Genomic DNA, 13,347 nt, shown 5'->3' with positions numbered 1-13,347 from the left:
TGGTGTAGACCTGCTGGTCTGTGGGTTGTGTCTGTGCTGCAGCTGACGTGTCAGACACACAACCCGGGTTTAGCTGAGGGGTAGACATCACACAGACAAGGTTACATGACATTAGAAATGTATGTCTGTCTGTCTGTCTGCCTATCTGCCTCTCTGCCTCTCTGTCTGTCCTGAGGAAAGAGAAACATAAGCCTTTGTTGACACCATACGCCAAAGCCCCACTAAAGCCACGCTGAAGCCGAGTGTCATGCTAAACCGGTCACACAAGAAGCACTCTCTTTTCCTCAGAGCCTGCTCGCCGCTGCCTTTCCTCCACCCACAACTTGACTTCATGCCTGGCAGCTCGGGTTCAGTGCGCTGCACGCTTGGAAAATAGAACAGAAGCCTGAACAGCTTCAGCACAGCTTCAGCATGGCGTGCGGCTGGTGTGAACGTCCCGCACGTTCACAAGGACGTTAACAAGGACGCCGAAATTAAACTGCGGCTTCAGCGTGGCTTCAGCGTGGCTTTAGCGTGGCTTTAGCGTGGCTTTGCCGTATGGTGTGAACATGCCCTAAGTGTTCAGTCAGATGGGCTTTCAAGTTGCACTGGAAGACAGCAAGTGACTCTGCAATCTGAACTGAGGAGCCAGACTGCAGCAGGAAAGTACTTTTCTTTTGGTCTTGTTTAGTTCATTGTCTCACCTGCAGACTATCTGCTCTTCCTCCTGCAGGTGGTTGTTGGGAAGCCCTCTTCCTTCTGCTTAGGGGAATGAATGAACACCTGAATTACTGAACAAATCAGTAATTTTAAATGTCTAAGTGAACATAACCACAGTGAAACAGAATCACTCACCTTATCCATAGGAAGATGACAAATAGGCCTATGAGTATGATAACCAGGAGAAGAGTTGTAGTTACAGCAGCAGTTAATTTCCATGTGGCTGTAAAGAGATCAGATGAAAATACTGACAATTAATTAGAGGATCAAATGTTAAAGTCCATTACTGACTGATAATCTGTTTTTTCCCTAGCCCCTAACCCCTTCTTTGTCGCACGCCTCCCACCACCCACATCCCCCTAGCCACTCCCCCTACCCCCTCGAACCCTGACTCTTTAGGACCTTCCTATCCCTAGCTCCGACCCCTTTTACCTAGCACATGGAAGCTGTGTGTAATTAAAGTGAATTAGCATATTGCTTACCTGCCAGAACAGTCAACTGCAACAAGGTGGAGTTCTGACGTCCTCTGCTGTTTTGGGCTTCACAGTAATATTCTCCACTGTGTTCAGAGGTGATGTGAGTGATGGTGAAGGTCTGTCCTGATGCTTTTGGAGAGGCGTCATTCTCCTTGTACCAGTTGTAAGTAGCTGCTGGGTTGGCATCACTGCTGCAGCTCAGAGTCACTGAACTGCCCTCCAGTCTTTCACCAGAGGCACTCGTCAACACTGAAGTGTTCTTTGGACCATCTGAAGGAGAAATGAAAACACACAATTCATAGTATTTACTGTAACATATGGAACAAAATTTGTGTTGGGAGTAGTACAATTATTGTATTAAGCTACATGGCATTGTAGAAAACTAATTTCTGATTAGCTGATATGCATGTCTGCTGAGGTCTTTTATTTCTGAACAAGTGCGCTTGAACTTTTTAGGTTCTCAGGGGGTTTGCATGATCAGAGTGTCAATGCTCTTGTAAAGTCATTTTCGGCCTAAGAGATTTGCTAATGTTTTCTACTTACATTGGACATCTATGAATACAAAGGAAGAGATGAGCTGTACATAATGGTTATCAGCTTGACAGTGGTACGTCCCGCTGTCCTCAGAGCTGATGGAAGTGAAACTGTAACTTGTCTCTGGTCCTTGCTGCAGTGTTTGGTTCTCCTTGTACCAAGTGTAAGTAGGTGCTGGGTTGGCATCACTGCTGCAGGTCAGAGTCACTGAACGTCCCTCCACTGTATCACCAGAGAGACTCACCAACACTGAGGGGACCTTTGGACCATCTGGAAGACATTATATTAACAGACCTTAACTATAAGATGAGGATGGTTAGAGAAGCAGAAGGCCCTTTATCACATGCATAGGCTACTAACCTAAATGCATAGATAGAGTTTACATACAAAATACATAACATAAGCTGCTCTACCTCCATCTACCTCTAGTGCTGTCTGGCTTTGCACATTGAGCCACAACTCTGTCGTACGTTTACATGTTGCCAATCTTCTTGCTATTATTCTATTTATTATTTATTCTATTTTTTATCATCTTATCATTTTAATGTAATGTATTTTGTATTGCATCTATGGGAGTCGCAACCTAATTTCATTGTAAATGGTAAATGGTAAATGGCCTGCATTTATATAGCGCCTTTATCCAAAGCGCTTTACAATCAGTAGGTAGTCTACATTCACCCATTCATACACCGATGGCGGCAGGCTGCCACGCAGGGTGCCTACACACCACCAGGAGCAAGGAGTGTTAAGTGTCTTGCCCAAGGACACAACGACAGCAGCTGGGAGGGAGCGGGGATCGAGCCGCCAACCCTTGCGTCATTGGCCGACCCGCTCTACCTCCTGAGCTAAAGCCGCCCACAGTACCTGGCTGGTACAATGACAATAAATATATTCAATTTAATTCAAAAAGCTCCACCAGATGGCGGTATGTCACTCACACACTGAAGGAGAGCAGGAAGCCTCATATCCAAACACAGCACAGGAGTAGCTGTCTCCAGGAGCAAAGTAGCCTGTATAAGAAGAAGAAGTTCCTTCCTCAATCTTCTTTCCATTCTTGTACCACATGTACCTCCGATCACCAGCTAGAGGACAACTGCTGTGACACTGCAGCTTTACCTGGGTGGAATAAGGTTTGACTGATAACCTGGTCACCTGCACCTGGAGACCTGGATATGTGAACATGACAGAAATGTCACTGGAGACTAAACTGTCAATCACACACGCACGCACGCACGCACGTACACACACACACACACACACACACACACACACACACACACACACACACAAACGCGCGCACGCACGCACGCACACACGCACGCACACACACGCACGCACGCACGCACACACACACACACACACACACACACACACACACACACATACACACACACACACACACACCAATCACAACAGCATTTGCAAGATGTTAAGCTATATTTGGAAGTGAATGAACAAATCATCTGATCAAAGTGTTACCTGTGACAGTCAGAGTGACTCCAGGATAACCAGTAAAGCTCCCACCTGGATGGTTTGTTTCGAACCTGAACTTGTACACAGCTGAGTCAGTCTCTCTCAGGTCTGTGATTCTCAGGAGTACAGGACAGGATACAGTAGTACCAGTATGTTCAGTGTAACTGAAGGTGCATTTGCTCTGATCATCATGATACTTCACACGATCCTGATACGATGGGTCTGTTCTCAGATCCACACTTTTAGTCAACCAGAATGTTTTTGTAACTTGCAAGTAGTAGTGGTTTAAGGAGTTGGGGTAACTGTAGGTGCAGTATATGTTCACTGCTGATCCTTTGAAGGCACAGATCTCAGTAGGATTGTAAATCACTCCCCAGACATCCTCAGCCTGTACCACTGTAACACATAGAGCACATCACAAAGCACATCACATTCACAAACACATTACAGGACAGACTTTCATCTGTAGTGGAGTTACAGCATGTGAACCTGCCAGAGACCTGCACTACTCACATAAAGAGTGAGATGCATGAAATCCAATAGAGTACTTAGCCTGTCTGTTCAGACTGGTCATATTTGCTGCTGAGCAGAGTGTGAAACACAACTGTCAATAGAGTGCCAAAGTCACACCCTCTTCCGCGTTCAGCATACGAACCAAGGGATTTCATTCAACATTAATTTTTCCATCTACATTTCGTAAAATGCTTATTAAAATAGTTTTACTTCATCAAACTAACGATTCAGCTATATTTAGAATCAGGAGAGACCATATAACATCAACAATAATAGAACAATAAAAATGTTGAAAAGATTTTTTTTATCTGCCATTTTTTGTCAGAGTGAAACGTTATAATGGTCTCTCCTGATTCTAAATATAGCAGAATCACTTGGTTTGACCAAGTAAAGCTATATAAGCATTTACGATATGTAGATGGAAAAATAAATGGCGGATGAAATCCCTTGGTTTGTATGCTGAATGTGGAAGAGGGTGTGACTTTGGCCCTCTATAAATACTGATCACTGAGTTGGGGGAAAGTAGCCTATCTAGCTGCATGTCACACCCAGGACTCAACGCCCCAATCATCTGAACCATAAATGGGGATAGCACTGCACTGATGTGAGAACATTATAAAGTGGAGTAGGCTACTATATGGATACACAACAATAATATAATATTCATGTTGATATGATTATTGATGAGTTGATGAGACAGTGAGATATGAGAAAGCAGAGTTAAAGACTTTGGTTTGAGAATGGTAAATAAATCATGCAGCAAGAGATGCATTATGGAGTTTGACTCTGTACTTTGTTTGGTTTGTTCATGTTGCTGCTGTGTGAAGTGTGAAAACGGAAACAGATAAATGTGTGAAAGCCACTATGTGACACCTAGATGATCCAGACACCATTAGTATACATGCACACAGCACACACTGATGTTAGAACATCATGGTGAACTAGAGTTTGGTACAGATGTATGATGAGAAAATAATAATGTTGACAGAGTCAAATTTGACAAATGAGAAGTCTGCCATGAGAAATGAGGAGATATCTGCCACGAATAGTCACATATATTCTCACATAACAAAACACAAACCATGGTACTTTTAAAAGAAAGTAGTAGTAATAACACTGTCTGCCTGCTGGATTCTCTATATTTAGATCTTAAGTGATTAATGTATTTGACCCCTCAACATACATGTAGCCATTTGGAAATGAACTTGGACAGCACAGTGGCTCAGTGGTTAGTTACTAGTCACCTCACAGCGAAAATGTTATGGGACATGTAGCCTGCTGTAATGATGCTGTCAGAGCCCCCCCCCCCCCCCCCCCCCCCCCCCCGTCACAGCTTTAGCAAAGAGATCCCTCGTGATGCTCGTCAAAGTGAATATAAATCTTATGATCATACAGACAGACAGTGACAGTGAATTTTACAATGGTTAGCGCCCATGGTGCGCCACTGCTGAATGCACATAGAGGAAACAGTGGTATTGAGCCCTGGGAACCTTGATACGCTCCCATAAAGGTTATATAAATAAACAATTGTGAATTCACAATGTGAGCATACGTATGGTGAAAAATGTGGCCACCAAAGGGTGACGAAATGTTCGTGGACCGACAGCACCAGCTATAGAGTTGCTGCTCACAACTAACAAGATTAGACTAGACTCCCGTTCCCTCACCTCCCGTTCCCTCCATAGACTCCAGATGGTCCAAAACTCAGCCGCCCGCCTGCTCACTCACACCCGGTCCCGCGATCACATCACCCCTGTCCTCCACTCTCTCCACTGGCTCCCCGTCAAGCAACGTATCGACTTCAAACTACTCCTCCTCACCTTCAAAGCCTCCACAGCCTAGCCCCCCCCCTACCTGACTGACCTCCTCATCCCCCATCGCCCCTCCCGTACACTCCGATCCTCTTCTACTGCCACCCTCATCATCCCCCCATCCTGACTCAAAACCTTTGGTGACCGTGCTTTCTCCCGCGCCGCACCCCGACTTTGGAACTCCCTCCCCCAGACCGTCCGAGACTCTCCCTCACTCCCCACTTTCAAAACCCGACTTAAAACCTATTTGTTCTCCCAAGCTTACAACCTCCCCTACCCCTGACCACCTCCTCCAAACCATCACCCTCCCCCCCCCCCACCTGCCCCTCCCTCCTGTTCTCTTCCTCTCCTCTGCTTCTCCATACAACCTTGCCCTGAGCCGCCACTGTTATTTGTACCTGTCCCCAGTATCTGTTGCCTGTTTCCTGTATCTGTTTGCTGCCTGTTCCTTGTCTTTTGTTTTACTGTTAAGCGTCTTTGGGTCTTGAAAAGCGCTATATAAAATAAATGAATTATTATTATTATTAGACTAAACTTCAGATGAATTAACAAAAGCCTATTTAGATTTTTTTTATCCACCAATTGCAATTCCAGTTGCACCAAAATGCCATTTCCCATACTGTCTTTAATGTGCACAACACTTTAGTAAGTAAGTAAGTAAGTAAGTAAGTAAGTAAGTAAGTAAGTAAGTAAGTAATACTTTATTTATATAGCACTTTTAAAATCCATAGATCACAAAGTGCTTTACATACAGGAAATAAAAACAGGTTTATAGGAGGTTAGTTCAAAAAAACGTCAACCGGCACAAATTGCAACAGGTAAATAACACAACAATAACATGTGTAGGAACAGCACATAAAACAACAAAAATTAAAACCAATCAGGCAACAAATAAAAATAACCAAGTGGGATAAAATTAATAAAAAGCTTGTTTAAATAAATAGGTTTTAAGAAGCGATTTAAAAGTGGACACTGAATCTGCCAATCTAATACCTAGGGGGAGGCGATTCCACAGTGTTGGCGCTATGGACGAGAAAGCCCGCTCACCTTTTGTTCTGAGTCTGGTTCGGGGGACAAGTAACAGTCCTTGGTCCGATGACCTGCAAGGCCTTGCTGAATTATATGGCTTCAGGAGTTGTAGCGAGGGGCTAGGCCTCGCAAAGCTTTAAAGGTAATTCAAAGTATTTTAAAATAAATTCTCTGTCTCACTGGCAGCCAGTGTAAGGAGGCCAGAATGGGGGAGATGTGAGACCTACGGCTTGTCCTGGTTAAAAGCCTTGCAGCTGCATTTTGGACAAGTTGAAGCCTGGACAAGGTGGCATCGCTGAGGCATGTAAAGAGGGCATTGCAGTAATCGAGGTGTTAGGAAATGAGGGCGTGAATGAGTGTTTCCATATCTTTAGCAGAGAGGACTGATTTAATTCTTGCAATATTACGCAGATGAAAAAAGCAACTGTGGACTTGTGTTAATTCATCTGAAGTTTAGTAGTCTAATCTTGTTAGTTGTGAGCAGCAACTCTATAGCTGGTGCTGTCTGTCGGTCCACAACTGTCTTTAGGTAAAGGGATAAAAGGAGGCATCACTAGTGTGAAGACTAACTGAGGGCTTCAGTCATGACCACACCACAGGCTACTAAAGATGATTCTAGGATTTGAAAACAAAAACGAACTTATGAACCTTCAGTTTTAATGAAACAAAGTCTGGGGCCAAATGTATAAAACTCTGTGTATATTTAGTGTACGCCCAAAAAAGCTCAAAATAAAATGTCATCCAAATTCACACTTACATTATCCTTTTTTGTCACATCACACTAGTCGGACTCAGAAGACTGCGTACAGTATGCATGGTGTTTTTTTAAATAAATTTGGAAACATACAACATGATGGTTTAGGCATTTGGCCCCTGCTGTTGTAAAGTTGTAAAGATATACACCACATCACTACAGAGCCTTACTTTAGTGCATCTTGTACAAAGAGACTGATGCTCAGGCCAGTGAGGCTTTGACCTTTGCACTCCTTAGTATTGATGCTTTGAATAGTAAATATAGTGCAATCTAGCCAGCTAGGAATTAATGTAAGCTTTGGTTATTCTACTCTGACACTCTCTGTATGTTGCTCTTACATAGTCAGCAAAATGCACAATACCTGCATGCGCAGACAGAAGGAAGACAAGAAATCCACTTGCTGCCGCTGTAAAACTCATAGCTGGTCCTCTCGTCTCTCTGTCCAGGCTGCAGAGATGTTCAAACACATCAGCAGGGAGATAACATAACACGAGAAATATATCAATCATCAAAACACACATTTCTACTCATATTAAGCTGACAATGTACTGTACTCTGTCATTACCCTTATCATTGAATCATTGAACAAAGTATTAACGCAATCAATGGGGCAGGTCTCCAAAATAATAATAAATCACACATGATAACCTTTCAAATGTCTGTTAAATTGTAAGTAATACGCCATAAAATCAAACTTTAAAACACAATTTCTGTGACAGAACTTACCGTGAAGAAGGATGTGGTCTTCTGTGGTTGAGAGTTTGAAGACAGAAGAGACAAGCTCGTATAAAAAAGAAAGAAAGAAAGAGCATCAGGCTTCCTTCCTCTTTTTCTCACTGACGTGCGTGAAAGCAGCCAGTAAACCACCAAGTTTAATAACCAAAAATGGGTTTGTTGTTTTGCAAACTGATGAACTAGTATAAGTCTACTGTAGCATCTATAGAAAAGAGAGAGGCGTATCTGTATCACCCACAGAAGAAACACCACATCGTCATGATAACACATTGACTGAAAAGAGAAATATACCTAAAGGTTGTGGTTTGGGTGGAGGTTTTGCAACACATTGTAAGACAGTTGAGCCTGCTTGTTTATTATCGTCTGACAATGATTTTTGAATTTCACAATTTCACTGAGCTGAATACATCTCAGGTGTGCTTTACCTCCGAGCTGATTAGAGACCCCCCAGACAGATCCAGGAAACGAGACAAGTGAGACATGCATCAGATTTGACAGGAAGGAATAAAGATGTTAGGATTAAAGGGAAGGGAGGGTGGGTCAAGAGAACTGAGACAAACAGGGCAGGACGGGTTCACCAGGTATACAGTACCATGCCAGGTAATTGAGGTGTGGTTAGAGGCGTGGTTAGAGGAGTGGTTGAGGTGCGGCCCTCCTCCTGAACCTAAATTAACATGTCATTAACTTCCATTTCACTAGCAAGGACCACGCCACAACAATATATCATTTAAAGGTTTAATGAAGATTGAGATGTGTTGAGGTGTAAGTGTGCATACCAAACGAGGCATTACATCCTTTGTCCCACGTAGCATTCAGCTGTTTTAATTATTTGGTCTGTTTTTTTAGCACTTTTTGAACTTGCACCTGATGTCCTCATTTATCCCGCAATGTGATGCTTTTTTTGTGATGTATATTATGCTTTGTTTGTGCTGTATATTATATGTGTGTCTGTTATGTTCTTTTTTGAGCTCTCTTAGAGCAAATTCCCTGAGGGGCAATATGTGACTGATGACATCACTCGAATGTTGTGATGTCATGTCACATAATGTCTATGTGAGTGTGGAGAAAAATACATTAATTATTACTGTAGGGCCCCCTTGTGCACCTACCCCTCAATTTCCCCCCACACCAGATTAATTCCTCTAAATGTTAGAGGCGATCGGACAGACAGTTCTCTAATTATAGTTCAGTCAGGACCACTTTAGTAAAAAATAAAGCTTTATTGATATTTGCACAAGTTATATTTGGCAGTATGGCTCTGTTCTGTGGGCTCTTTCCCCTTCCAGGAGCATACATAGAATGCCTAAGGCAGCAGATTCTGGGAGCTCCTTGCCCCTCCATGAGCAACATGGAAACCCTTTAGGCAAGGAGAGCAACAACAGACCCCCAGGTACAGAACAGACAACAAGGACAACAGAAATTACATTGTTTAAGTCAGATACAGCATGAAAGGAGGAGCTGGGGAGGAGGTGGGTTGCAAACGGCTTGCAGAGGAAGCAGCATTGTTAGGCAGGCAGACTGAAGTTTGACTTGAGCCAATTGAATGCGTCAGCTGAGCTATCGCTGGGTTTGAGATCAGCTCCTAATCAGCTGTGGGCTGAGTTTAAGCTGGGCTTGACCACATGGCCTGCCTGAATATCGCCATGCTCCATTAGTAGGATATTGTAGGATGTTTTTGCTATTCTTGTGTAAATAGTATCTTCATTCTTCTGTAAATAGCATCTTTATATCCTACAATGGATATGTTAACTCTATGGATGCACAAGCCATCCTAATTAAATCTACTACGTTAAAAACAAATATACAATGCATTTTTTTTTAAATATGCCAGCTTATATGATCATCAATCTGCAATCGAAGAAACATTTGATTTGGTTCATCTATCAACACTAGCCTGATGAAAAGAAATACAATCACCAATTAAATTAAAATTCAATTTAATTCAGAGAAAGTGAAGTGAATTAACATATCGAACGGATGTCGTTTGAACAGTAGAAGATGATAGATAGCACATTGTGTTGAAAGACGGTTGTATTTTTGTTCTGAAGAACCAGACTGTGCTTTAGCCCATGGTGAGTGGCAAGTAGCTACTGCCTGGTTCACATTAAATTCCTCCTCTGTGTTCTGCCCCACAAACAACTTGTTGGTGGCGTTTGATTTCATGGCAGAGAGCACGCTTTTGCGTCCACCCTTTCCACTATAATGTTTCATCCATCAATTCATAATTGATCGTGCAAAACCGCTGTTCGGTCGGCTGAAAGCTATTTTGATCAGTGTCGACGAATCAGATTCATCAAGGTACAATGTCATTTTAATGATCTTGCAAGATTGGCAGCTGTCAGATCAGAGTAAGTAGGCTCATCATCTTCATCATTACTGTAGCTGCTTCTCTGGCCGTGTGCACCAACACAAAGGAGTAAAGTAAAAGATAACAGCGATGACCCTGACAGAGTACAGTGAGCAATAAATATATAATCACAACTCCTGCAGGTATCAAAGGAGAATTCCACCCTCAGATGCTCTTCCACCATTAGACCTCATGAATCTATGATGTTCAAGGTATTCCAGGAGTTATTTTGTGATGGTGTGTGCTTTGATTGCTGTTTTCCTCCATCTCCCACAACGACTTTCTGCCAACCCCACAGAAAGGGTTTGAACTTTCTGCATTCAATTGAAAGGTATGGTAAGTATGGATGTATGAATACCTTGTAAGTGTGATCATTGTATTTTGAGTAACTGCAGGATCCTCTCCCACGTCCTCTCTTAAGTCCAGTTTTCCATCATCTTCTTTTATTCGAAAAGAAGAAACCCACGGGCCTACGCAGCCTATATTCAAAACCGATTGTAAAATGGATAGCACCTGCCTACTCAGTTTCAATTAAATGCTGGGTAGGCAGATTACCACTTTCCAACCACGGAGCACAGCTTGTGTTTGCAGATTTGGAATGTGTGCCTTCTTGGATAAAGACAGATGTCCCTCTAATACATGACGGCAATGTGTAGAGTTGTCAGTGTTAATATATCATCCAGATATGCTGGCAGATAATTACGTGACAACAATTTATTTTGTTCACCGGTGAATGCATCGTGCATCTCCCTCCGTATTTCCAGTCTCCTTGTCATTGTCCGTACTCCGTACCCGCCGGACACTCCCATTCAAGCTATTGCTCATCAGTGTTGGGGGTAACTCATTACAAAAGTAACATATTACATGTAATATATTACTTTTAGCAGTAACTCAGTATAACTTATTACAAATAGGATTTCAGTAATATTATACCAGTTACTTTGTCAAGTAACACAAGTTACAAATTGAGTTACATTCTTTTTAATCAAAGCACATATTTAAATAAAGATACAATCATTTCCTAATCAAATTGTGTGTTATCATGCAAATAACCACTATAGATGACAATAACAAAGGAAAAGGATAAGATTTAGAATATTGGATGGTTTACACTGACTTCAAGACGGTTTAAATTATTTTTTGTGATGGTTCCAGGGCGGCAATGTCATTCTGCTACTGCTGTTATTAGGGTGAAAGTAATGCAAAAGTAGTGTAATAAGTAACAAGTGACTCTACACAGAAAGTAATATTGTAAAGTAACTTATTACTTTCAAATGAAAGTAACTAATATGTAGTATACTACATTTTGAAAGTAACTTGCCCAACACTGTTGCTCATTGGATGCTAAACAAAAAAGTGCATTTACTCTGAGCGTGCAGCAGGGTGCTGCTTCAAGCCTCAGAGAACAAGCAGAATTATGGATATTGTGTCTCCCTGAGAAAAATTCCCAGACGGACGCTCCTCTATATGACGAAACGTTCCGTGACGGGCCCGGCATCGAGGGGGCCTCTTCCTCTTCACACTCCTCTGACTTCTGCTCGGCTTCTTAACCTCGACCGCATACTGAATGAATCAGCCACACTATTTACGCCCCCACAACAAAACTACATTTGGTTTCTTCTTCTAATGTTGGAGAGCCAGTTAGTGTCTTATGTTTTAGAGCGTTGCTATTGAACTTGAGTAACTCTGTGAAGAGTTTGTCTCGGTAACTCATAAAGATCCCTAAGAGTCCTTCTGCAGGGAAAGGAAAAAAAACACTTTTAGTTGCTTTGGAAATCACCTTCCTTGAGGCTGCAGCAGTTGCAGGTTTGTTTGAGTCATGAGAAAATAAATGGTATTTAATTAGTCTCTAAACATTAGGAAGGACACTCGCAAAGGACTGTCCTCTCCAATATTAAAGAGCATTAAATTGCCCAGGGGGACAATTTCGTTTTTCATTGCCTGAATCGACTCAGAGAATGCGCTCATCCTGAATTGCGACTTTTATTTTGAAAGACGTGTTTGAAGTAAGGGCACTGCTTGCTTCCTCTCACATGGTTCTAGCATGTTATAAAAAAAATGTACATCAAAACTAGGGATGCACCGATATGAAAATTTTGGCCGATGCCGATAACCGATATTAAGATTGCTGTTATGGCCGATAACCGATATTTACTGATGTCTATATGATCTGTATAAAAACACATTTCTATGATAATAAAATGTTGTACATACTGAAAAACACATGTAAACACTGAATTTGAAAAAGCTATACATTTCTTTATTTCAAAAACATTTGTAAAAGCCCATAAATCATAGATTTAATGCATTATTTCATCTCAATGTGAAGAATTTGGCTGATACCGATAACCGATATTAACATTGCAACATCGGACCGATACCGATATGTTAAAAAATGACTAACATCGGCCGATACCGATATGATTGCCGATATATCGTGCATCCCTAATCAAAACGTGTTTTTGTTACCCAGGAAAGCAGCAGGGGGTAGCAGCAGCAGCATCACCTTTTAAACTTTTATATGGCCAGCGTCAGGCCAATCAAAACAAAATGGAAACTTCCGGGTAAAAAATTGAAACAAATAGCCTCACTGATTCACGTTGGAGGAGAAAAAGGTGTTTCAACAAACGAAGCAGCAACCGTATCAAAATACTCGTTTTGATGTTAAGATTACATAATAGTGAAAATGTGGCTGTAAAGCATAATACTCAAAATGTAAATTAATTGTTAACGTTACGAGGCTTTTATTTTGAAAGAGCTAAAGCGGATGACCTACTTATACAATCTGGCTGACTTGACACAGTCTATGCGTCTGGCGCTCATGCGTGCAGCATGAGAGAGATGCTTTGTTCTGTTGGCATATCCCATCAATGTAAAGTAATTAACTGTTACGTCAAATTTCAGCCTGTGGGAATCACTGAATCTCACTGACTCATGCTGGAAAAGGGGCGGCAACTCAGGAGGAGGAGAAGCAGG

General features: G+C 42.1%; 1 protein-coding gene across 1 annotated transcript in view; it reads right to left on the bottom strand.

Annotated features, from left to right (window-relative positions):
- Window positions 1-395: 395 nt before the first annotated feature.
- Window positions 396-13,347, bottom strand: part of LOC310792400 (pregnancy-specific beta-1-glycoprotein 1-like) — a gene marked incomplete at both ends in the record, with an annotated part of 30,201 nt that continues 17,249 nt past the window's right edge. The window contains 7 exons of the mRNA XM_083654115.1: window positions 396-422; window positions 684-738; window positions 835-922; window positions 1,182-1,445; window positions 1,719-1,979; window positions 2,648-2,875; window positions 3,330-3,578. Coding sequence (XP_083510241.1) covers window positions 396-422; window positions 684-738; window positions 835-922; window positions 1,182-1,445; window positions 1,719-1,979; window positions 2,648-2,875; window positions 3,330-3,578 — 1,172 coding nt within the window. The remainder of the gene's footprint in view (window positions 423-683; window positions 739-834; window positions 923-1,181; window positions 1,446-1,718; window positions 1,980-2,647; window positions 2,876-3,329; window positions 3,579-13,347) is intronic.

The sequence above is a fragment of the Poromitra crassiceps genome (assembly GCF_964638095.1).
Source record: "Poromitra crassiceps genome assembly, chromosome: 17".
In the NCBI taxonomy this organism is placed as follows: domain Eukaryota; kingdom Metazoa; phylum Chordata; class Actinopteri; order Beryciformes; family Melamphaidae; genus Poromitra; species Poromitra crassiceps.
The sequence above is the reverse complement of the archived record's forward strand: the minus strand, read 5'-3'. Positions and strand labels throughout refer to the sequence as shown.